Source organism: Lygodium microphyllum, chromosome 25 (assembly GCF_053477565.2).
Source record: "Lygodium microphyllum isolate KBCC chromosome 25, Lygodium_microphyllum_v1.1.10, whole genome shotgun sequence".
Classification (NCBI taxonomy): domain Eukaryota; kingdom Viridiplantae; phylum Streptophyta; class Polypodiopsida; order Schizaeales; family Lygodiaceae; genus Lygodium; species Lygodium microphyllum.
Window position 1 is genome coordinate 29,468,974 of NC_141159.1, and position 23,651 is coordinate 29,492,624.

The following is a 23,651-nucleotide window of genomic DNA, read 5'->3' on the forward strand; positions in this document are numbered from 1 at the left end:
GAGCCATTGCTACTAGATAGAGTTCTATGTTTTACACATAGCTTTAGTTAGTTTCTTTCTCATTTGCTTTGTGCTACATATTTTGCTCAGACAGTTGTATCATCATACACATGTTTGTAACTCATGGTCTCATAATTCATTTTGGCCTTTTGCAGATGTTAATATATCATTTCATTTCTCTCTCTGTCTCCGTGAATAAGTGTATATTAATGTACAGAAATATTCACATCAGGCTTTCAAGGCAACCGAATAGAATTGACGTCGGATACAACTCTCATATCAGGCCTTCAGACTAGCCATGAAAATCCTGTCAAGCACAAGTCAAAGCCAAAAGGCTACTAAGACATAACACAAATATCATGCAACCAATACAACTGGAGAAGAGCAAACAATATAAAGCCAAGGAGCAGCCACATCAAGTAGGACCAAATCTACTGAAATCATGGAAGAAATCTGCCATAAGAGTATCCACAAACATGGGCCACATTACCACAAATACCTGAGGCCAAATCTAAAATAAAGGCATTACAAGTAAGCCAAATGTGCTAGAGAGCTGTCCATCTGAGAAAGTGGAAAAGGCACGGATGATCTGAGTGCAAAGAAGACAATGAAGGCATCTTGCCCGAAACCCAAGGTGTCTCCTACTAAGTCACCTAGGTCCACACACGAGAAACAAAGCTCCAAATTTGTCTTGCCAGAGGGCAAGAGATGAAGAGATGAGTCAATGTCTCATCACAAGTAGTGCAAAAGATACAATAGCCTCGCGAGATCTTGCGCACATGTAGGACTCCCTAGTAGGAAGACCACTAATAAGTAGTCTCCACACAAAAGCTTTTCCTTGGTAAGGAATCTTGGACCTCCACAATTGAAGAAATCTATCCCACCACTTCTCTCTACTATCCTGGGCACACCAAACTTTGTTTGCTTTCTGAGTGACCCATCACTCTTGTGGTAGATCTGATTAGCCGACCATTTCTAAAAATCATCAAGTTTCACAAACATCCAATCCTACCAAGGTGAAGTAGGTTGAAACGCAAGCAGTGGATTATATTGCCAAAGCTGCTCCTATAGGGTCAACCAGATCTAACTATAACCTCTAGGGACTTGAAAGTGTTGGCGTATGGGATGAAAAGAATAAAGACAGGACTACCCACCACGAATGACAACATCATGTACCAATTGCATGCAATAGTGCCGCTGAACAATGCCCTCACAAGGGAATTTTTCACTTGTCCAATGCCCTTTTACAATCACATCATCCTAATAGTGTGGATAAGAATATAAGAGAACAAAATATCAAACGTTTGAAGCAAAGACTATAAAACCAAGGCTCTTCTTTCTCATTTTCGTCTGCTCAATCATGCTCTTCAAGGTGAGGATGCGGTGGAGTGTAGAGAACCCCTGTTCGAAACTAGTCTATCCTACAACTCTCAATCTCCCTCTCTTTGCATATGCATTGAGCTCTGTCTCCATCATTGCTCCATATATATTTGCTAATGTGTGGCCCAGCATGATGGTTCCATGGTTACTCGAATCTAGGGGGCCTCCTGACTTGTGGATGGGCACAATGAAATGCATGGTCCACTCATTTGGGAAGCTTCCTACTCGAGCCCTATTGAATATTAAAGCAAGGAGTGGAACCAAAATGTCCACTGCATAAATGGAGTGCTCACAAAAATACCTATGTGATCCATCAACCGTCCATGTTGTAGATGTTCTATCCCTCTCCTACCATATCACATGCGAAGAGGGTACATATTGTAGGGCGAGGCTTTGACAAGTGGATAATTGGTGGCTAGTGTGGTACATCATATAGTCCCTCTACGTAGGAGTGCCATGTCTCTGGGTCACTAATGGGTGTGGGGCAACATGACCCCACAATTTGCGCCATGCTGTGGCTACACCTCTACTCATGAATAAATGGTATAGATCCCAATACTGTGACTCCTCATATGCCCATCGTTGACAACAAGTCAGGGTCTTCATTTGCCCGTGCGCCTCTCTCTCTGTAATAGACCCTAGTCCTCCTTGAATCCAGAGTTGTCTCTATAGCTCCCTGCACTCATCATCATAACACTAGTTTCGAAGCATGGTCCAAAGTCGGGTGTGTGTGTGTGGAGTGTAGAAAGCTCTCGAGAGAAGTTGGGTGGAGGATGGAGGTGAGCTGGGAGATGAATGTCCCTAGGGGGCAGCATGCTCAAGTTATGTGAGAGAGAGAGCTTGTCTCTTCAAAGACATCTGATAAAACTGGAACGATACTAAGAAGATTAGCATGGCCCTTGTGCAAGGATGACACACACAAATAGAGAGAGAGAGAGAGAGAGAGAGAGAGAGAGAGAGAGAGCTTGTTCAGGTTGTAAAGCACTCAAAGCACACGAATCGAGAAAAGAGCACTCAACATGCCAGCACCAAAGAGAGAGAGAGAGAGAGAGAGAGAGAGGGTAAGCCAAGCTCTCTGTGATGAGGCCCAGCACACTGCACAGCAATACAGTGAATAGGCTGAGCAGACACTGGTTCTGCACACAAGCTGAGCACGCTGGCTGCACACATTGGTTCTGTAGTTGATTTACACAGGCTGAGCACTTTTCCAAACAGTCACTGTATCCTGTAGGTTAGAAAGTTGTCAAGCAAAAGCAATGCTGTTTTGTAAGTTGGGAGCCAAAACCTTTTTTCCCCCAGAACAGGTTAAGTATGAAATGGCTATTTCATACGTCCGATTCCAGATGTATGCAGATGTCCAATGTCCATTATGCCGAATCATACACATCTAAATCCAATTGTGATTTGTACAGCTTTAGACAGTCAAAATTTTTGATTTTTCTTTTTCTTGAAAAGTAACCATTAGAGCTTGGAAAAGGTGACTTTCTACCCCTGCTTTTTTGCTTTAACCTCTTTCTCTTCCGCTTCATCTACCTCTATCTCTACCTTGCTTACCGCCTCCTCTTCCTCTAACTCTCTCTTATTACCTTCTCTACTCTTCTCTCTCCCTTCATCTACCTCTACATCCTCCTCTTCCTCTACCATCTTCTCCCACTATCTATATAGTATGTTTTATTTGTATCACAATACCTAAGCCTCTTCAAGAATCATTCACATCGCACACAACTCACCTTGAGAAAGCACCACAAATAGAACCAGTGCCTATTGATGGACTTGCAAATATTGTGCCATAATCCAAACTCGTAACATTCAAGTTAATAGGGGACCCAATTGGTAAGTGTGCACAAAGAGAAAGATGTTGAGCAGGTTGCCATATTTAGAGACACCTACATGGAGCTTGAGGAGATTAACTCCACTCAATCTCACTATCATGGTTTCGCCTCAGTGTGATGGATTTGATGACTCATGTGATATAGGCTCTAAGGTGATAAGTCCCAGGCCCTCTACAATCTTTTGTTTAGTGCCTATAATTTTTCTATGTACTATAAGTTAGTGACTTAGTGAGAAGTTGACACTTATTACTTGCCTAGCTCTCTTTTTCACAAACATCTGGACTACTTACCTTGTTAGTGGTCACTCTATTTACAATTTGCATAATGGGTCAAAATTCATGATGTTGAAGCACCAAGTATAAAGTTTATATTTAACATATTTATCCTTAATTTCTTATGTATTTTTAATGACTCTATGGAATGTCGTATTTTATCCGACATTTTTTGTGTATGTTTAGTACCATGCTAAGTCCACGGATTGAACGGATCATATGGATCATACCATACAACCCTAGCTTAGTCATTAGAGTTTACGACTATACTACAGTTATGATTGCCAAGGCGTAGTACCCAAAATCTAGGACCAATTTATCGTTTCCACCAAAGTTTTTTCCTGAATTGCAAGAAAATCCTACCATTGTTCAATCCCAACATGAGAAGGGCATTTCATTCTTTTTCCTTATCCAAAGTCATAATCTCATGAGCCCAAGATAGCAAAAGCTCAGAAGCAGACAACATTAATATAAAAGAAGCCAATTCATCAAATGCTTCCCAAAACTATGCAGTAAATACTTATTTGAGCTGTGAAATAATCTGCTGGACCAAACGGATGTAGCTCAGTTGGTTGGGTTGAATGCATGGTGACCAGATGGTCTTGAGTTCATAAAAGGGGAGATTTGAACCTGGGTCAGCGGGTTAATAAAACAAGTGGCTTACCACTAGGGTAGCCACTGGATTACGGGAGAAAAAAAAAGAAATAATCTTGTCCATTCCCCATCTTTAAACTTATGAATGTGTTTCTTTTGTCTAGTAAATATTGCAGTCCCTCGACGAAAGACCTAGAAGGGAAGCTTTATCAATATAAGGTTGACTAGATCTAACCTATCATTTTTGCAACTTTCTAATGTCACTTGGTGGTAAAACTCATATTTTCCATGCTGCATTTTAAATCTCCTGTTAAGTAAAAAAAGCTCAGACTCTGCTCACTTAAATATCACCTACCATGTTCTGTCAAAGCTCCCTGCAAATGGGCAGCAAACTGGTGCCATGCTACCTCTAATGCTTGCACATCCCTAACTTGTTTAAATCTCCTTGCGAACTGAGCATGGACCTTCCTATTCATCCAAATGCATGAACACAGAATTGAACAACATATCCTAGAAATCAGCATCAATAAATAGCTGCTGTTTACTAAGTTATTCCTTTTGTGAGCAGCTGCAGATCATCACTTGGCAAATCAAACTGCAACCCCATCCAAATGCGAGCAAGATCAAAGAGTTGCTATAATAGTGTATATTATTGTCTAGCATCATTTGCGAGCATTCTTTGAGAGGTCCATCGTTCCTTTGAGAAGCTAAGATAGAATGATTATAACTGAAGACAACTTCATAGCTGAGTAATGTGTGTGCATCCCATGACCAATGGAACCATAAGTTTACAATTTATATAGGAAGCATATCTAAGAAAGTACCACTTTTGTTAGCATTAGTAGAATTGTAGCAAATTTTCATATCCAAGACATTTAATAAATGATCCTCAATCAAGGCTCATTTCATAAAGATAGCCCTATATTGTACACGTTGGACATATATCAAGAAAATAAGTAGCTCCATAATCTGTGAATACATTATGATGAAAAGTAAAGCCCCTTTATCAGAGCAACTTGTACTCCATAAGTCAAGCGTATTCAAAGCAGAAAGCATATTTCTCCATGACACGTTTTCCCTTTCAATCATGTGCAAATTATGACTTGTATTATACTCATACATATGAGATTTTTTAAGCTTCCACAAATAAAAGCATTTGCCAATTGAGGATAGTGGAAATAATTGCTTACAATAAAGCAGCTTTGCAAGCAAACACTATTTGAGCATATGCAAAACCAATCCTATAACTCACATGTCCATTAAGAATGCATTGGATAATAATGCGACATCCATGAGGTTCATTGTATGCAATCACTGGCCGTAAATAATGTCACACAAAATTAACATACCTATAAATATAACAGCCGGACAACCAACTACATTTCTCTAAAATCAGGTTGGCCATAAAAATTTTTGAAAGACTGCAAATCATGCTTTGAGAAAACTAGGGAAATTAGTGCCACGAGGTAGCTATGCCATACATCCAAATGTGGTGTAAAAAGTGTTGATTAGCAGAAGCATGCTCATTGCTTAAGCTTATAGTTGAAGCCAGAAAATTACCTTGCACCATCATAAACCATTGCTTTAATGCACACATTCATAGTGCAAAAACCAAACATACAGCAGAAACTCCCATGCATATGCTAAACCATCTTGGCTTTTCCAGTATCTCCCTTTCGAAAATCAGACTCCAAACTTTGAATAATGTTTTACCCAGTTAGTTTGATCCCCCCAATACCAACATATTCAGGCAGAACCAATAAGAGAAACTTTTCTCCAGACGACAATTTGTGAAAACAAACATATTATTCCATTACCTGTTCATTATGATGTTCACCCGCACAGTCCTGAATTCGCTTCTCAAGATCCATTAATTCTAGCCTTAGAAGTTCAAAGCGCTGGATCTCTTTTGATACAGTTGAAGCCTCTTGCAAAGCAAGAGCTGCAGCTCGCTCAAAGCTCTCATCATCCTGAGGAATGGATGGCAAGAAGAAGTTCAGCTCTCGAACATGTAGCATAAACTTGACTAGTTTTCTAATCAACAATCGAGCTGCCCTCCTTTAGTGACAGCTTCAAATTCTGTATAGATATGGTAAATTATGAACAGTCAACAGATCTAAGTGTCCATGTGCACCCAAGTAGCACAAAAACATAATGAACTAGTTGTATGTGCAGCCAAAGGATCGGGAAAAAAGTGGGTGATGCCTCCATCGCAAACCAACTCAAAACTATCTCAACAGATGCTAGTGAAAATTGAAGACCCGGCTCATTCTTTGTAAAAATCAGTCTCCAAAGGACCGAGGTACATCATCCATCATTCATTATATGCTTTCAAACACCATCAGCAAAGTACCAATTATTCTAATTATCAACTAACATGAAACACTACACACAAAGTCGTATTTGCATTGGCAGCCAGCAAACCCCACTCCCTCATGGGCATTGCTTCATCCCTCTACCATGTTTCCTTTGTGACTGACTTTTTCAGAATTCAAAAACCAGTTTTGCTTCTTGGCTGCTTTGTCCCCATAAAAGAAATTGAACCTACTTTGTGTAAGTCTGACTAGAAACTGAATCTGACTTTAAGGCTATGCATCATGCTTTGGCTTCAGCTCTCCAACAGAAGTATAACGGAACTACTTCAAACTCAATGCAAGCTTTAGCTAAATGTTGTAGAGCTAAAAGAGAATAAGAAAAATAGAACACTGCCTTAGATCACCACACCAACAAGAACTAAAATCCACACCAAGACACAAGTCACATCAAAGCAAGAGAGATGTAGAATAATATCAATGCTCATATATCCAAACACACTTACGTACACAACCCCAAAACCTCCTAGTGCATAAGACAAGGTATAGCATCACAAACTTTATGGCCAACACTAGGTGGTACACACCATGTAGAGAGCATGTAGAATAATATCAAGGTATAGCATCACAAACTTTATGGCCAACACTAGGTGGTACACAACATGTAGAGAGTGTGTAGAATAATATCAGTGCTCATATATCCAAACACACTTACATACAACTCCAAAACCTCCTATAGCTCAAGAGACAAGGTATAGCATCACAAACTTCCAACACTCGGTGGTACACAATGTATTGAGGGCCTGTCTAATTACAACAGACAACACAACAAGATCAATAAACACAAAAAGCACTCTCAACATCATGCATAGGTACACCTTTGTATTCATAGCCTTCATTAAAGAATACCAAACTTTCCACCCATGATTCACAAACCAAGAGCATCAGTATCCTTGTTGAGCTAAAAATGCATAACAATCTGATTAGCTCTTTACTTTGCAAGGATCCTTCTACATCTATTAAATAGGCAGACTACCAACCATTCAACCCATCTTTATTTTGCAAGTCACATCAGTCTTCACCCTCTCTACTATTGCCGACGCCTTATTTCCAGCCTGCACCCCATCACCATCTGCTGTCCATCCATCATCAACTGCAGCCCCTCCACTTGGTGCCTGTCCACTACTACTAGCGACATTTCTTAGCTGTTGGTGACTACATTTACTGCCCCAGACAGCTGTGTTTACTGCTACAGCTGGCTGCCCTGCTGATCAACCTCATCACCCACATCAGTTACCTTGCATTTTGTGCAGTGAAGGCCCATACAGCATTTGACACACCTCCCTCAGTCAGCACCCTGCTATTTACAGCCTTGGTGATCAGTTTCCAGCCTCCAATTGGTGGTAAAGTGCCATGTTTACCAGATTTCAGCCTCCGAACTACTGAGTTTTTGTGACCAGCCTACTTCCCTTGCACATAATGCCTAATGGAGCAGTCGGAGGCAAAATCAAGAAAAGTTGTTCAATTATGATGTGGCAAAGTTGGGCGACATGCTAGAACAGGAAAACGCAAATCTAGCTAAGTCATGGCAATGCTGGTATAGCAAATGCAGGGTCAACTGATGACATCAACAATTGGCGATAGAAGGAGAGGATAAACAGCAATAAAGGAAGTTGTTCCGATGATGGCAACAGGCTAGAAACAATCGCTAACAGCAACAAGGAGCTGGAGATAAGGCACCTACAAGCTGCAGAAACGAGATTGAGGCTAAGTGATAAGCAACTTGACTATTTTTAGGTGGATGGATCCTCCCAAATTAGGGTTTGGCTTATGGGACATAGACAGTCTCTAGGATCACGTTTCTTTTCAATAAAAGCTTGGTAGTTTTGAGTTTTGAGGTTGCAATTAAGAGCTAATTAAGTTATAATGCATTTTTTAGTTCAACACTTGTACATATCCACCCTTCTATATTTAGCATTCATTTTCTAGAGTCTTCAACATTCTATTGTCTCTTTCACTCTCTCTTCTCTCCATGTCCACTATTTTCTTTTAGTCCAGTCATACACTTCGACAGCACAACACTCTTACAGACACCACTTACTTTGATGCCTATCATCTATAAACTTGGTGACTAAAATGTTGGTTAATTGTACCAAAGGTTTTCTTTACAATGGGTTACATCTTGCACAATAAGGATTTGTTCCAAGAAGGCATATCAATGACTATATAGCAAATGTGTACATTCCCAATGATGGCGCCAAGTATACCAATCACGATATTCTAGTTATGCAGGTTGAAATTGAGAAGGCCTTTGATTTCATTGCACAAAAAATGGCAAGATTGGGCTTTGGTCCTAAAATACAAAATCTAGTTTTTGGGCTTTATGAGGACAATGAGGCTTCTGGTATTTTAGGAGCTACTTACTTCATCTAATACTTGAACTTGGGCAATCAATTCTCCAAGGTTGTCTTTGAGTTTTGTACTATACTCGGAAGCTATCAACCTTTTTTTGTATATTTGGATTCTCTAATTGCTGATGGGTAGTTGCATGGATTTGAATTACCAAATGCTTCTCATTTTCCAACACAAGCATATGCTGATGATTCCTTTTTCATGCCAAAAATTAAAGAAAGTGATGTTGCCACCTTCATGAAGCTTTGGAAATTTTTGGTTTGGCTGCTAGTCTTAAGGTTAATTTCTGCAATTCAAAAATCCTATTTCTTAAGAAGCGTCACTTGAATTCTCTCCTTTATCCTAGTGAGATTCCCCTTTGTGATCAGATTGTCCAACATTTGGGATATCCTTTAGGCTGCTGAAATATGACTTTAAGGCAAATGAGATTGGATTATGCAAAAGCTTCGTGTCAAATATGATTATTGGAAGTTATATAGATGGCCTCTACAAGTTCACTTTCAATTTGTGCAATCAATTACAATGGCCTACATATAGTCCAGATGTTTCAGTTTTTATGTCTATGGCAGTTGAGATCTTCTAGAAATCTTCCAAACACAAAAAAGGCATTAGGATGTTGTCAACTGACAAGTTGAGCTCTCCCAAGCTTCATGTAGTCTTAATATTTTAAATATTGATTATTACATGCTGGCTAGAAGAGCTTCTTTATTGCTTGAATCTGTGCAACAAATTCACCCTTGGACTAAGATGCTTGCAACCATGGGTCAAAACATGAACACTACTACTTTCCGAGATTGGTTTGTTACTCGTTAGGAAGCTGTTTTTGGTTTCTGTGAGGATCAAATCAATGACTCCCCTTGTTCCACACAGCTTGCTCTATCCTGGAAGCAATTTTTGGTTGATTTGAAATGGACACCTAGACAACCATTACATGCTAATTCCATGCATCTTGGAAGTATCCAGTGGAGTAGGATGTTCAATTTGCCTGTTGCTTTGCAAGGACCAAGAGGAGCCTATTTTCTAGCTCAAAAAGGCATACATGTATTTTATACATGAAGTGGAAGATGATTAGGGATACAATCCTTGTTTTGCTAATGCCCCTACTCATTATCATTTGGGTAGGCACTGCTGGCCTATTTGGAGGAAAATCAGGCATCTTCTCAAACTTTTTCAACCTATTCTTCCTAATTCTTGGTCTAGATTGGCCAATTGCAGTTGGCTGCTTTGTAGCATTCTTCATGCCTGATGCTAGCCCTTTCTCATTGTTGTTGGACACTACCAAATCAGTTTATAAGCATATTCTTCCTTCCATTTGGATAAAGGAACACGCTAGTCTCATCTGGCACATAACAAGAACTTTAACATGATAGAGGAAGGCCTTATATTGCATAGGGAAATGTAAGGAAAATCGAGACTTTCCTTGTAGAGATGTTTGGTTGGTGTTTTGTCTTTTGATGTTCTTCTTGTGAAAAGAGGCACTACAACTTCAGCTTGTCAAAAATGTTCTGCACCTTTGGACACTATCCCTTCCATTCTATGGTTTTGTCTTTCAACTCATACTTTTCTGGATGGATAGTCTACTTACTTGAGAGCAAGACTCCATTTTGCTACTTTTGGCAGTAGTTTGGGATTATACCTACAGCACTTGGATGTTTTTCTCACTTTCTGGCTTGGGTCAGATTTTGGGCACTTTTAACCATCTGGAAGACAAGAAACGTATAAACTTTGGTGACATTGCAGTTGATCCTTATACTTTTTCGAAAGATCTCTTTAGCAATCATCGTATGATTGCCTTAGACTTCATGACAATGATCTTGATCGGTACTCTCTTTTTGCAGACTGTTTTTGATAGGATTTATGTTCTCCTTGGACATATATCATTTGTATGTTGTGTGTTTTCCCAATGTTTTTGACACATTCTTCCCGATACCTTTTCTATAGCATCATAAGTTTACATTGTTTTAATCGGAACATCAATTTCACCAAAAAAAAAGTGCCTCTTTGTGTGTGTGTGTGTGTGTGTGTGTGTACACGCGCATACACACATATTGCAAAATATGTATCTGTTCTTTTGTCTCCTTCTAAGCTCTAAACCATTTGCACACAGCAAATCATAGATTGAGTCACCATACAAAAGGAGTCCAATACAATATAGATTTTGAGTAAAGTGAATGCTTACTGCATTTTCTGAATCTGATTCATTGGTACCAGCACCAGAGTTCCTACTAGACAAAAAGGGTAGGAACTTAGCAATCCCTTCAGTCTTAGTGTCCTCATTATTTATCCTGGTCCAAGGTAAGGAGTCCCAAGTAAAACAATCAACTCAATCCAAAGATCCAGGAAGAAGTAAATCAGGTACAACAAAATTAAGGAACATTATGGTATCCAAATCACTAGATTCACCTCTTTCTGCCCTGTTGCCAATTGAGATCATCATCAGAACGTGAGTTTCCCCAGTCCATGTTTCCCTTCTGTCTTCTTTGGCGTCGTCCTGATGGATTCTCCTTTGCCTGTGAAAATAAGCAGTGTAATCATCTTGTGTATCCATGACAAACTTATGGAAACATTGAAGGTTTTTTATGGTAACTGACAATAAGAGTGTACAAACACATATCAGGGAGAGAAAACCTAAGAAGGGTATTTTCACAAGGTGGGAGCATCTTGACTAGGTGAACAAATGAGTTAGAGAGAGAGAGAGAGAGATAGATCCTTCTTTTTTTTTAATTACCAATGGCCAAAAGAGATCCTTAAAAAATTCTAACAGTTCAGATGTTCTCAAAAAGAGATCCTTAAAAAAAAGAGATCCTTAAAAAATATGTTCCAATGGCCAAAAGAGATTGATCTGGTGTGGGAATTCTAACAGTTCAGATGTTCTCAAAAGTAGCTAAGAATATCCTCGTGGTGACCTTGAAGGTAAATTCAAAGAGCCAATCAGCCTGGCACTTATATGACTTCAGCTGGATTTAACACAATTATTGCTTATCCTCTCAGTTTATTTGGCAACACTTCACCCAACCATAGGAAAATGCTTTACGAACTGCCAACTTGGCTATTTGACATTTGTGGTTGACCAGCTATTCATTGGCAGGATGCTGTAACATATTTTCTCTAACTTTTTCATCTTTGTCTACAACTGTGTATAAAATGATTTAACACTCTTCTAATAAGGCTTGACCAATTTGTTCTCTCCAACTTGTTGAAAATACATTTGCAGGTAATCGGTTTGCTGTAATCCAGATCACAACCAGCCACAATGATTCATAATAGACACATTCTATATGCTACTGGCAAATGCATTAGACAGATGGTACATCTGACATAGGACAAATAATTTATGGCTTTAAGAAGTTCCCAATTGAAAGTAAGCAGACTGTTAGGCATACTTATTGACTTAGAGTCGTGAAACAGAAACAGATAGCTGCTATTCTTCAATTGGACCATGTATAATGCCCTAGTTCTAGATGGGTTGACAGTCAGTAAAAACCTGTACCGTGCCTGTGGCCTTTGCTCTTAAAGAAGCCTCAAGCGCTTCAACTTCTTTTTTCAGTTGTCGTATCTTTTCCAGGTTTGTGCATGCAGCTGTCAGATGTCGTTTTCCAGGTCCTATCTCAGGCTCTAAAAGTAGGCACTCTAGCCTACTAAGAGCTGCATCCACACCTTGTAGCTCCTGTAATTTTTCCAAACAGGCCAGACACAGCAAGTAAATTTGTGGTGTAAACCATTTCCCAATAACCAGATTTCAAAAAAGTAACTGTGGCCAGAAGAGTGTGTGCTTTAAAAGATAGAGCAGAGACTGGCATTCTTGAGGTGCATTTATATAAGCATGCACATGCTATTGGAGAGGCTTCAATAATCATCATATAATAAGACTATAGTCTTACAGAAAAGCAATAAGTCATGCAGAACAATGGACATGTTTGCAGCAACTTGCACTCATGGGTATGGAGCTGGGCAACTATATCTGATCAGTTACCACTACAATGGGACTTTAACATGCCCCTTGCTGCAAGCTGCCAAACAATAGATTTTTTAGTGAATACCAAATACCTCACTCATCCTTCAAGATGTGGTGTGTGATGTCATTGAGATCACAACAATTGGTATGTTCTAATGCCAATATGATCAATGCTATAATTGGTGGCATGAATAACCGGAGGCACAGCCTCCAAAGGAATTATCTGTTCCTTGACCTTCCTCCGAATAGGCCGATTATGCATTCTAAGCCTCAGCTTCGACAAGTTACAAATCTGCAGAAAAGTAAGGATCTGCCAATCAATATCAAAAAGATCATTCATTGTGTTAATGTCATGTCATGCAAAGGCATCAGACCTATGACGTTCAGTTTCAACCCAATGTTGCCAAACCAACCTCCTCCAGTGAGTGCACTCAAGTGTCCACATGACATTAGCCATATTATCTGCCAACCTTGAATGAATCTTATAGCATGTGCACATCCCTGAATCATTTCCCAAAGTCTACAAAGTTCTAAATAGTCAATGGTGACCATCAACTAAAAGTATTGCCATGGACTCCTGATTGTCATCAAGAGATTACTTTGTGTCATGGGTTTAGGATTAGCGCACAAACTGGTAACAGAGCTCGTCATATCCACAATCCATATGATCCAACACACACCACCCCTGTTGTTTGTCGCATCATCCAACTCTACTTTCAGGGCCACACAGACAAGTCCACCTCTTTGAGCATCCTGAACGCCTATGAGACCATATCACCACTGTCTGATCGGAGCCTTGACTTTATTCAAGCTTCTACAATAGTTTGGTGCCTTAACTAATGCCCCTTGCATACAAAGTATCTTTTCTATGCCTCAGTAGAGGTTCATTGTGCATGCTTCCTTTTAAGCTATAGGGCTGAGCAGTTATTTGTTATTCAAGTTTGCTTGTTCTTTGTGCACTTCATTTGCCCACTTGTCCTAGATATGAAATCCCAATGCATAATATTGAAAGCTTTTGCTGTATCCACTTGCATCAAGAGAACATCTTGATGTCAACCCAGGTCTTCAGCAATGGAGTGATCGAGATCTTCTGCTGACAAGTCTACAGCAAGATTGCGAGTGCAGGATGGGCCCAAGGGCATCAGTGTGTGGTAAGAGGAACACCAGATAGCACGTTCATGGATGAGTGAATCAAGCGAAAACTGATTGACGGATTGTCCTAGATGGGCAAGGACGTGCTCTGCAAATACAAAGCGCAAGAGTATGCAGGATAGCACAGCTGAAATGCTCTGTAAATATAAAGTCCAGTGCAGCTACGAATAGCTGCAGTTGTAGTAGAGTAGAATGCCATGCACCTGATTGCAAGAGAAGGCATGTGTAAGATCACATGAGCTGGGCAACAGCAGCATATATGTTGATGAGAAGTAGGGCAGCAGTTTGTGCATGCAGGGCAGCTGATCACAGATGTTGGTGGATGAAAAGCCACAAGCCTCAACTTCTGGTCTGGGCATGGATTTTAGGCAGGCATGTAAGTACTGTGGAAAAGTTCTCTCTAGTCTTGAAATGTTGGCCCCTACAAAGTTGTGAGTTACTGGTAAGGAGTTAGGAATAAGAGTCTTCTAATTGAAGGCTTGTTAGTAATGTTAAGGAGGTGAGAGGAACACAGAGTGCATGCTGAACATGTGGATCTTATTATCTATTGTGACAGAAACTGTTGTAGACAATCGTGATATGGGATGCAGGAGGGTTAAAAAGTGGTTGTCAGGGATATGAAGATTCCTTTGAGCTCGTGGATTGTGTTGCTAGTAAGGGAGAGAGGATTGTTACAATGCATTTATCAGGGATTGTGCTTTGAACAAGCAGCAATAGCAGCAGAAATTATAGGAGTGTATTCAGGTGAAACATGAGGAAGAGCTAGGTTTTTTCTGATGCAGCAGGTCCAGATGTTTGCTGTAGTCATTAGAAAAGTCTGCATCACTGTTGAGGGCTGAGGTCTCTCATGTCAGGTGAAAATAAAAAGAACTTAACTGGCTTTTGTCATGTCTGAGTTGTCTAATGCCAACTAGATGATACACGTCTGCGACCCAAGTTGAATGTATACAAGCAGGAAGTTTTCAGTGCTTACATTTAAGTGCGCAGGAGATGAGTTCTGAGCAGAGCAGTACCAACAGAAATCGCAGAATTTTTTGCCAATGGAAAATCTACGTCATGACTTTGAGAGGGAGTTGAACTTTAAGCAGGAGCACCGGCAGTAGTAAGAGAAACAGGGATTGCACAAGTGCATGACAAAGAAGCAGGTCTTTTACAGTTACAGCAGGTCTAACAGATACTGCAGCAACAATCAAAAGTCTGCAGCACTAACACTGTCATGCATTTGAGCAAGATATGAACTCTGTGAGTAACAGTAGCAGAAGTGCTTGCAGGTATTCCACTCTACAAGCAGGGAGTTCTTATGGAAGGCATTGATATGCTTTGAGTCAGAGAGTATGAGCAGCAGCAACAGTGATAGTTGCAATAGCAAAATGCAAGGGGTTTCAGGGTGATCTAGGATACAATAGGGAATGTTATGGAAAAGTTAATGTCATAGGTGATCAATAACAGAGTAACAAATTTGCAAAAGTGTATTCAAGGGAAACGAGGATGAAGCTTGAAAAGGAGGTCTTTATTTTCTGAAAATTGAAGGTTTAGTGTCTGCTGCAGCCACTACGAATTCTAGAGTACAGCTGGAGATCAAGAATCACTCTTGTTCAAGAAAAGAAGGGTTTTACTAGTTTTTCTCCTTAGCAGAGTTTGTTGCAGACATCTAGATGGGCACTAGCAGCATTGATCGCAATGGTCATTAAAGTGCCCTAGTGTAAACGCACTAGGACCACTATAGGATTAGGGCAGCTGAATCCTATTTATAGGACTCAAGGCCCTATATGTTATTGTGCGCATTATTGCATTATCACCACTCTTGGACTCTTAACCCATAGGCCGTCACATTCATACACTACAACGGTGTGAGTAGGTGGTATGGGAAGTCTAATACTGAATGCACATTGATCAAATGACAAGGCTGTTAGCAATCATGTTTGTCATGCACTGTCATCTCTTGCCTGTAAACCTCAAACTAAGTCAAAGGGGGACATTAGGAGCTCTGATATGTCTTTCATGTGCTTTGAGGAGGCAGCTCTATTCAAAGCAAGCATTTCTTATTTTCTCTCCATGTTCGTGTACCTCTTCCGTTGTGCACTCTCACAGGGTATCATCGCTTAAGTGAGGACATAAAGGTTTCCTTTAGAGAAGACCACCCTAATGCTGAAAACACAAATTTTCAGCCTCGTGTTTGCTGCAGAAAATGCACATTTTTTGTGTTTTACAGGTGCTTCCAACAAAGGCGGAACATCTGCAACTGTGGTCTTGTAGTTGTAGCTGATTATTCTCTCCGCTCATACTCTTCTACAGCCTTACACAGCAGATTTAGGTGCTTTCAACAAAGGCAAGACATTTGCAACTGTGCTCTTACAGGTGTGGCTAATTATTCTCTCTGTTCGGACTCTTCTACAGCCAAACGCAGCAGATTTAGTGTGTTTGCAAGTCTAGAGATATGGATTATCACCTATTCTAAGGCTTTGAACACTTAGATGAGGACTCTATTTTTTTCTTGTCTACACATCCCTGGAAGTAGTAGAGCTCCCTACTAATGCGCCGCTGCCCTCGCCCCCGCCATCGAACCCCCATCGAACAGTGCCCCTGCCAACTCCTGCCAACTGGCCAACGCCCCCCCCCCCCCCCCGGTTCCTCTCGCATGTCTCCTCGCCATCACGTTTCCCCCCCCCCTTCTCATCATCACGTTGCGCCTCCCCATCCTCGCCATCACACTGCGCCTCTCCCTCCTCGCCATCACACTGCCTCCCCCTGTGCGCCCCCTCCCCGCCTTATGGTTCCCGTTGCCTGCATCTCCATTGCGCCGCCTCTTGTGCCCCTCGTGCCTACACCCCAATCGCCCTGTGGCTCCAACCGCTTGCACCCCATTCGCGCTGCCCCCACGCGGATGACTTAGGCCCACCACCCTCCGCGACTCCAGTCTGACGACCCAAGTGTCCTTCACCCTACGGCTCCAGGCCCCCCACCCGTGCGGTTCCAATCTAACATACTCACCCGTAGTGCCCGGTAACTCCACTACCGTCAAAAAATAGAACCCCCTCCCCCTCCCCCGCCCCCCCCCCCCGTCCTCACTATCACACCTTCCCCCCCTTCCCGGTTGCTCCCTCCACTTGCAACAACACTCCCCCCTCCGGCAATTCAACAGTGTGATTGGTAGGTTCTCAGTAGAGACACGCAATGGAAACCTCTGATCAGACGTTGATGCATTCTGCGAGTGTCCCCCAGTCAAATAACTTGCGCATCATCCTCTCTGAGGAACAACTCTTAGCAATCCGTGCCACAGAGCTGGAGCTAAAACAAACAGCGATCTTCGGTCAGGTCATAGGACACTCCCCATCCAGGACTCAACTTCGGGATTGGCTTCACTCCACGCTGCGCATTGGCACGGCGCAGATCGTGGAGGCGATTCTCATGGGGCAAGGGATCTTCGTGGTACGACTCACCTCGGCAAACACAGCCCGTGAGTTAGTGGCCAATTCACCCTATGCTTCCACGAAGGGGGTCATCTACATGGTCCCCTGGTATAGTGGCTTCACAGTGGAGGCATTCGTGCTCCACAATAGTTTCCTTAGACACCCGGTCACCCTACTCTTCCTTGGACTAGCAATAGAGTATCACCAACTGGTGGAAAACATTGAACGGGCTCTTCAGCACTGTCCTTCCCGCCTCTTTCACGGACGCAGTGACACCCGCAGGAGTCCCAAAGGTACGGATGGCAATAAAATAGACAAAGAATATACCACAGTTTCTAGAGATTAAGGCAAGCAGACACTCCTTTAGGCAACAGGTTATTGTGACTGAGCATCCAGGGCAATGCCTGCGTTGCCATGACTTTGGGCATCTGGTAGTAGAGTACACGTGCTTCGGAGCTAAGGCGGCCTCACCAACAGATGTATATTACTTATAAGGATACATAAGATATGCATTTTAAGTAAGATCATTTTTTTAAGATTTATATTACCGTGCTTTGTATGATTTATATTGATTATGCTAACATCAATTTTTGTATGTGCAGGTGACCTTTGTGGATCTTTAGATTAGCACGATGAGTCAAGGGATGAGTGGCAAGGAGCTACAGGAGATCTTCACGCGTATGTCTCCAAATCAGATTGCTCAATTCAAAGATATGGCATACTAGGAGCTCTCGGATACTATCAGGCCGTTCTATTATATCTACTTTTGTGCGCTCTGATACTTCAATTTTCAGTAGACGAGGTCGATACTCTAGACTTAGGCCAAACGGAGGGAGTGGTTCAGGGGGATGCTACAGAGACTTGGATGCAGTGAGCCCGCGGTTGGCTTGGGATACAGGTGCTACTCCTCGCTCTCATGGTGGTTCAAGAGAGAGTGGCTCATGTGGTTGTTGTGAAGATACCGACGCAGTGTCTCCGTCTCGTCGTTCTGCTAGAGTTGCGTCACCCGTAGGATTTGTCACACCTGTGAGGATGTCTACTCTAGTCGCTCAACTTTTGCTCAGTCGTCTATAGGTGGCACCCCTATAGGTCTCTACTCTGAGAGATACTACCCCCATAGGTACACCAGATGTATAAGGGTCTCCTAGATATGCCCAGGAGCGTGGTTGCAGTGGGAGAGGACACATCTTAGGCATACCCCAGAGGGGTATGCATACCTTGTAGGCATACTCCAAAGGGGTATGGATACCTTGTAGATGATAGGATATGAGCCATCATCATGAATGATGAGGGGAGGAGGGTGATGGCTCGGTATGAGAGAGTTGTGCAAACAAGTTTTTTGGCACAATGTCTTGGATTATTAGAAAATCATACTGAAGGGGAGCAAGGACTACATAGTAGCATCCTTGCATGAGGAGTTTCTAGTACCATTCGTAGCAGATAGGTTTTCCACAAGCTGGATGATGGACTGCATGCATGTGTACATGTCACACAGACGATCGGAAGCACGCAAAGCACTTAAGAGTGGGGCCTCAAAGCCTAAGTGGTTAGACGCGAACGACTGGCGCCAACTCACGGAGGAGGCTACAGATTCTCCAAGACGTTGGAGACAACAGCCCGAGGCGATGAGGGTACGATTGGAGGCAGGAGTAGTCCATCATCTTCGGAGTGGCAACCACATGACATATCTGGAGGACTTTGTAAGTTTTTCTTTTGTTCTACTTGCTTATTTTTTTGCAATATCCCTTGTACTGACAATCATTTTTCTAAGAGTTGTATTTTGTTTTCTTTGCAGCACTCCATTACTACAAACCGCGATCCCACCGACCTAGAGACTTGATATGCAGAGAGACACAGTCTCATAATATTGATCGATCGATTGTATGGGCGTGGCGGCCCTGTAAGTCACTCATCTTTCTTGTCCGTAGTTACTAAGTTTAATTAAAATGCATATTGTATGGTGGACTGATATGTAGTTGTTTCTTTTTTTGCAGAGTTCGTTCAATGCTCCTTTATGACGGGACGAGGTTTTGGATGGCAAGGATCTATAGCTCACCCTTGGATCCCTGGAGCTCACATACTCTTCTTTTTTTGTCACGTGATTTGTGTAGGCATTTTCTATGTAGTAGTAGTATCTTGCCATGATTGTACCGGTCGCTTTCATTATGCGATTATGTATTTATTTTATGTATTAGTGTTATGATTCAAGTACACTTTGCCTTTATTTACACAAGCATTGTACACATTACTGAAACTATTTTGTATGGCCCAAATAAAGCACTTAGTGCTACTGCCCTGCCACAAAAAAAGAATCCCTATTATCGTCACTATTAGCGTCACAAATTTACTGCATGCGTCACTATCAGCATCCCAACATGCATCGCAAAGCGTCGTATCAACGTCACTATTTGTGTTGGTATCAACGTCGACGCAAATAGCGATGCTGATAACGATGTTGATACCGAATGTTCTATGATGTTGCTAATACCGACATTTTTTGTGACGACAGGGACAATTTCTTTTTATGAACATTTTCATTGCTTTAAACGTCGGTATAAGGCCTGTATCTTATAGTGAGTCTAATTGCTTTGGATTAGAATCATGAGTTTAGTAAAGATCCTATATTAGTAGATCTTGATATTTGGCTCAATGAGGATATTATTACAATACTAAAGGTTAGATCATTATGTATACTATATCAACTGAAGCTAAATTTACATAATGAATATATCGAATTGCCATATTTATTTGCATTCCAACTTAATAACAAATAGCAATTTTTATATTAAGTTGTGTGTGTGTGTGTGTGTGTGTGTGTGTGTGTGTGTGTGATTCCACTTATTAAATGATAAATATCTATGCTAATTTTTTTTACAAATATCAAAGAAGAGAGAGAAAAATATAATTTTTTAACGATTTATACACATGAGATTTTACAAGGCAATATACAAAAGCTATTTCTTTTTGTGAGAAGAAACATCCTTTTTAGGAGTTCTTTTGCATTTCTTTGATGCTTTGGTTGCCTTAAGTATTAAGGGCCCCTCTTTCTCTACTTTCACACTCTATATTATCCCCTCCTTGTCCATGCCCTCCTTGTCTCCTTGTCCTTGTTGTATGCAATTGTTAAGTATCTACTTGAAAAGCTTTCCTCATACATACCAAACATGCTCTCTATTGTAATAATCATGGGAAAATTCTCACACCACATTTGAAAGAAAAGAATCTTAGTATAGTGTTATTTTGTAATGCACTATCTTTTAAGTGAAACTATCTTAAGGTTAAAAACATCTTTCATATTACTTTTATAAATTTGTTATCATTAAGATAAATAAACTTTACCAATCTCTTGGTATTTACAATTACCCTCCAACCACAAGAATCACTATTGTCTTGATATGAGGGCTCTATAACCAACAACACAAAGCAAAATTATACAACCTATTTATGGTAGTTTATAGTTTGAATTTTCAAGGAGCCTGAGGATTATTCAACTTACATCTTAGCATTTTCATGTATTCCTTTCAAAGGATTGATTTAGAAAATAGTTTATCTACACAGTTTATGAAAGTAAGACTCCAATGAGATCAAGAAATAATCACATGCAAATAATTTAGTAAAATAAACTCTTTTGAAACTAGAAAGAATACCAAAGAACTTAACTTTATAGAATCAAAACAAGCTTTGATGTATCAAAATCAATTCTACTATGTTCACACACACACACACACCCACACACACACACACATAGAGAAATGATGGAGTCATCAAAACAAAGGGCAATGTACCCTCATTCTCTCATTATTCCATAGAGAGAGAATAACTGACAAACAACAACTAAGTTACACACTACAGTGAAGAGATAGGTCACTGATTGACCACACAGACTAACTATGATTGAGTCAGACCGACTCATTTATTATGCCACACATGATAGATGACAACTAAGGTTACAATTGGTGTCTCTAAGACTAAGCTTGATTCTCAACACTTTCCCTCAAGCTCAAGTCTACTACACTCCAAGTAGCTCTCTAAAGTAGATAAACTTATCTCTGCTCCGAGTGATTTGATAAAGATATAAACTACCTAGTCTTCAATCTTCACATCAATCAAGTCTATCTTCCTTGCAAGCACCATCTTCTTGATAAAGTGATAGTGTACTTCAATGTGCTTGGATTAGCATGGTAAATTGAATTGCTAGCTAGGAGAATATTCACTCAATTTGAAGTCTCTGTGTGAATGGATTGTGAAGGTTCTCAAAGATGGACTTTCCCTTAAGATCATCCACCATATCACTAATCTAGTGGTGATAAATCCCAAAAGTGCATTGCTTTTAGACACTTTCCAATGACTCAGTGGTGTAAAAGCCACTATGGAGGTAGGTTTTCTCCTATGCTAGCTTGAGAACTAGGGTGGCTCGAGATGTTCTCATGTTTCTCCTACAACGGGAAAGGAATCTTAGTGGACCTAATGTCTAAGGATGTTGGAAGAACTATTTCTAGATATATGGGTGTTAGTCTAAAGAGGACAAGCATATGAGCTTGAGAAGTTGGAGTATTCGATGGTTGGATATGTGCCTTAGAGGGGACAAATTGTACAAGTTGCATAATGTTGTCTTCAAATCACCATTTTACTAAAAGGATCGTTTTCAATCATTTCATGTATCTACCTAAAGGAATGTGTGGGTGCGTAGGTCTCCTCATCATCTCTTATAGTCTCGCTAGCTCCCTCTTTATCTCCACTAGCTCCTCATCAGTACTCTTTCCCTTAGCTTGGCGACTTGGGACTGACCGTTCACTGGATGTGGTTACCCTTTCTGAGTTTTTAGAGCTAGCCTCGTCTAAGTTTGAGCTCCTAGAGCTCCTCTCCTTCAGCTGTCATCCACTTGAATAGCTTCTTCAAAGACCCTAGTCAACACATCTCGCTACAAGCTTGAGTTGCCAGCCAAGGCCTTGTAGAGTTCCTCACTTCATATTTTGTTGATAAAGACCGTGGACATCGCTCTTTTCATAGATTATCATTTGTCAAGATTCTCTTAAAGAGACTCCGCACATGGGTAACGTAGTCCCGTATGTCCTCCTTGTCAATCTGCTTTATGTTCATCAGCCGCACTATCAAATTGTCCAAGTACCCAGTCCTCCAAGAATCTCTTAATAAAATAGATTCTTGAGGTTATTGAAATCATTGTGCTTTATGGTGTCAAAGTTCGTGTACCAAGTCCTACCCTTATTGCCTAGGCACAGACAGAAAGCTTGCAAGCACTAAGTGAGATCAATGAGGCCTTTGGCCTCGCAGACCTACTCCAATTGCTCTACGAAGCTCTATGGATTGTCATTCGACTGGTACTTGTCTAGATGCTTCGCAACTACTGGAATTTTCAATTGGCTCTTGGAACCTTAGTTCACTCCTAACCATGTGTGAGTAATGAGGTTGCAAGTGTTGTTGCGCTCTGCTCTGCGAATCTGTTATCTGATAGTCACTTCATGAGAAGCTCACTCAGTGTAAGGTCTCCTTCTAGAACTCTCTCTCTCTCTCTACATCAGGTCCTATTCGATTTCTGCTTACTAAGGCTAACACTCCTCCCTGGATCTCCCACATTTTTATGTTCTGTCATAAGCTTCTAGCTTGATTGCATGCCATTATGCCTTGCAAAGCTTTCCATGCTAGTTTCCTCTCCTCTTCGAGATCTGCTATGATGTCCTTGGATGGCCTACCGTGGTGGTCCATCCGAGTTTGCAAGTCATACTTGCTCACCATCTGTTGGATTTCATCCAAGAAATCCCCCAAATCAAGCTCTTTGTTGCATTGTCTATGGTTCGTGCTAGTCTTTGTCATATCTATTGTCTCTTTCCACCAGGGTGTCACTAAGGTTGATTAAATCGGGTAGATTCATGCCTATAATGATGTCGGACCTTCGACTTATCTAGCTCCTAAGTCATGTCTTCCTCTTGGTCCTACCACTTGAGGTTCTTCTAAGTTTTAGGGTCTTCTCCTACTGATGGGTTCATTCAGTTTCTTAAGTCTAAGTGAGTTCGTTATTACTTAGAGACAATCCTCAATTTATCATCACTCTGTGTGTGTGTGTGTGTGTGTGTGTGTGTGTGTGTGCGTGTGTGCGTGTGTGCGCACGCGCTCTCTCTTTTCTGTGCATTGTGAGAAATCAGGCTTTCAGATTTTCTTCAAGTGTACTTTAAGTGATGAAAATAGTATGGGATGATGCAATGCAGAACGATCGATGTAGATCTCAGACTCCCGTCTATGTCTTGGCCTAATAGGAATTTAGGCTCAATCGTTGGCCACTCTCGTTGGTCTCTAGGGCTATGTCTTTCCACTCC

General features: G+C 41.1%; 1 protein-coding gene, 1 long non-coding RNA gene and 1 other non-coding gene across 3 annotated transcripts; 2 read left to right on the forward strand and 1 right to left on the reverse strand.

The window, feature by feature from the left end:
- The first annotated feature begins 2,222 nt into the window (after positions 1 to 2,222).
- LOC148014023 (U6 spliceosomal RNA) lies at positions 2,223 to 2,325 on the forward strand. Its single transcript, XR_015688779.1, has one exon. It is a non-coding gene; the product is annotated as a U6 spliceosomal RNA (small nuclear RNA).
- Positions 2,326 to 5,868: 3,543 nt separating this feature from the next.
- Positions 5,869 to 14,268, reverse strand: LOC148014024 (uncharacterized). The gene is made up of 6 exons (XM_087666507.1): positions 14,113 to 14,268; positions 12,954 to 13,049; positions 12,287 to 12,469; positions 11,206 to 11,312; positions 10,982 to 11,087; positions 5,869 to 6,048 (listed from the first exon to the last, which is right to left on the reverse strand). Exons 1-6 carry the CDS (start codon positions 14,266 to 14,268, stop codon positions 5,884 to 5,886), a joined length of 813 nt encoding a protein of 270 aa, XP_087522633.1. The 3' UTR covers positions 5,869 to 5,883.
- A 4,384-nt stretch (positions 14,269 to 18,652) lies between these two features.
- Positions 18,653 to 19,346, forward strand: LOC148014025 (uncharacterized). Its single transcript, XR_015688603.1, has 3 exons — positions 18,653 to 19,019; positions 19,115 to 19,219; positions 19,314 to 19,346. It is a non-coding gene; the product is annotated as an uncharacterized LOC148014025 (long non-coding RNA).
- Positions 19,347 to 23,651: the final 4,305 nt, after the last annotated feature.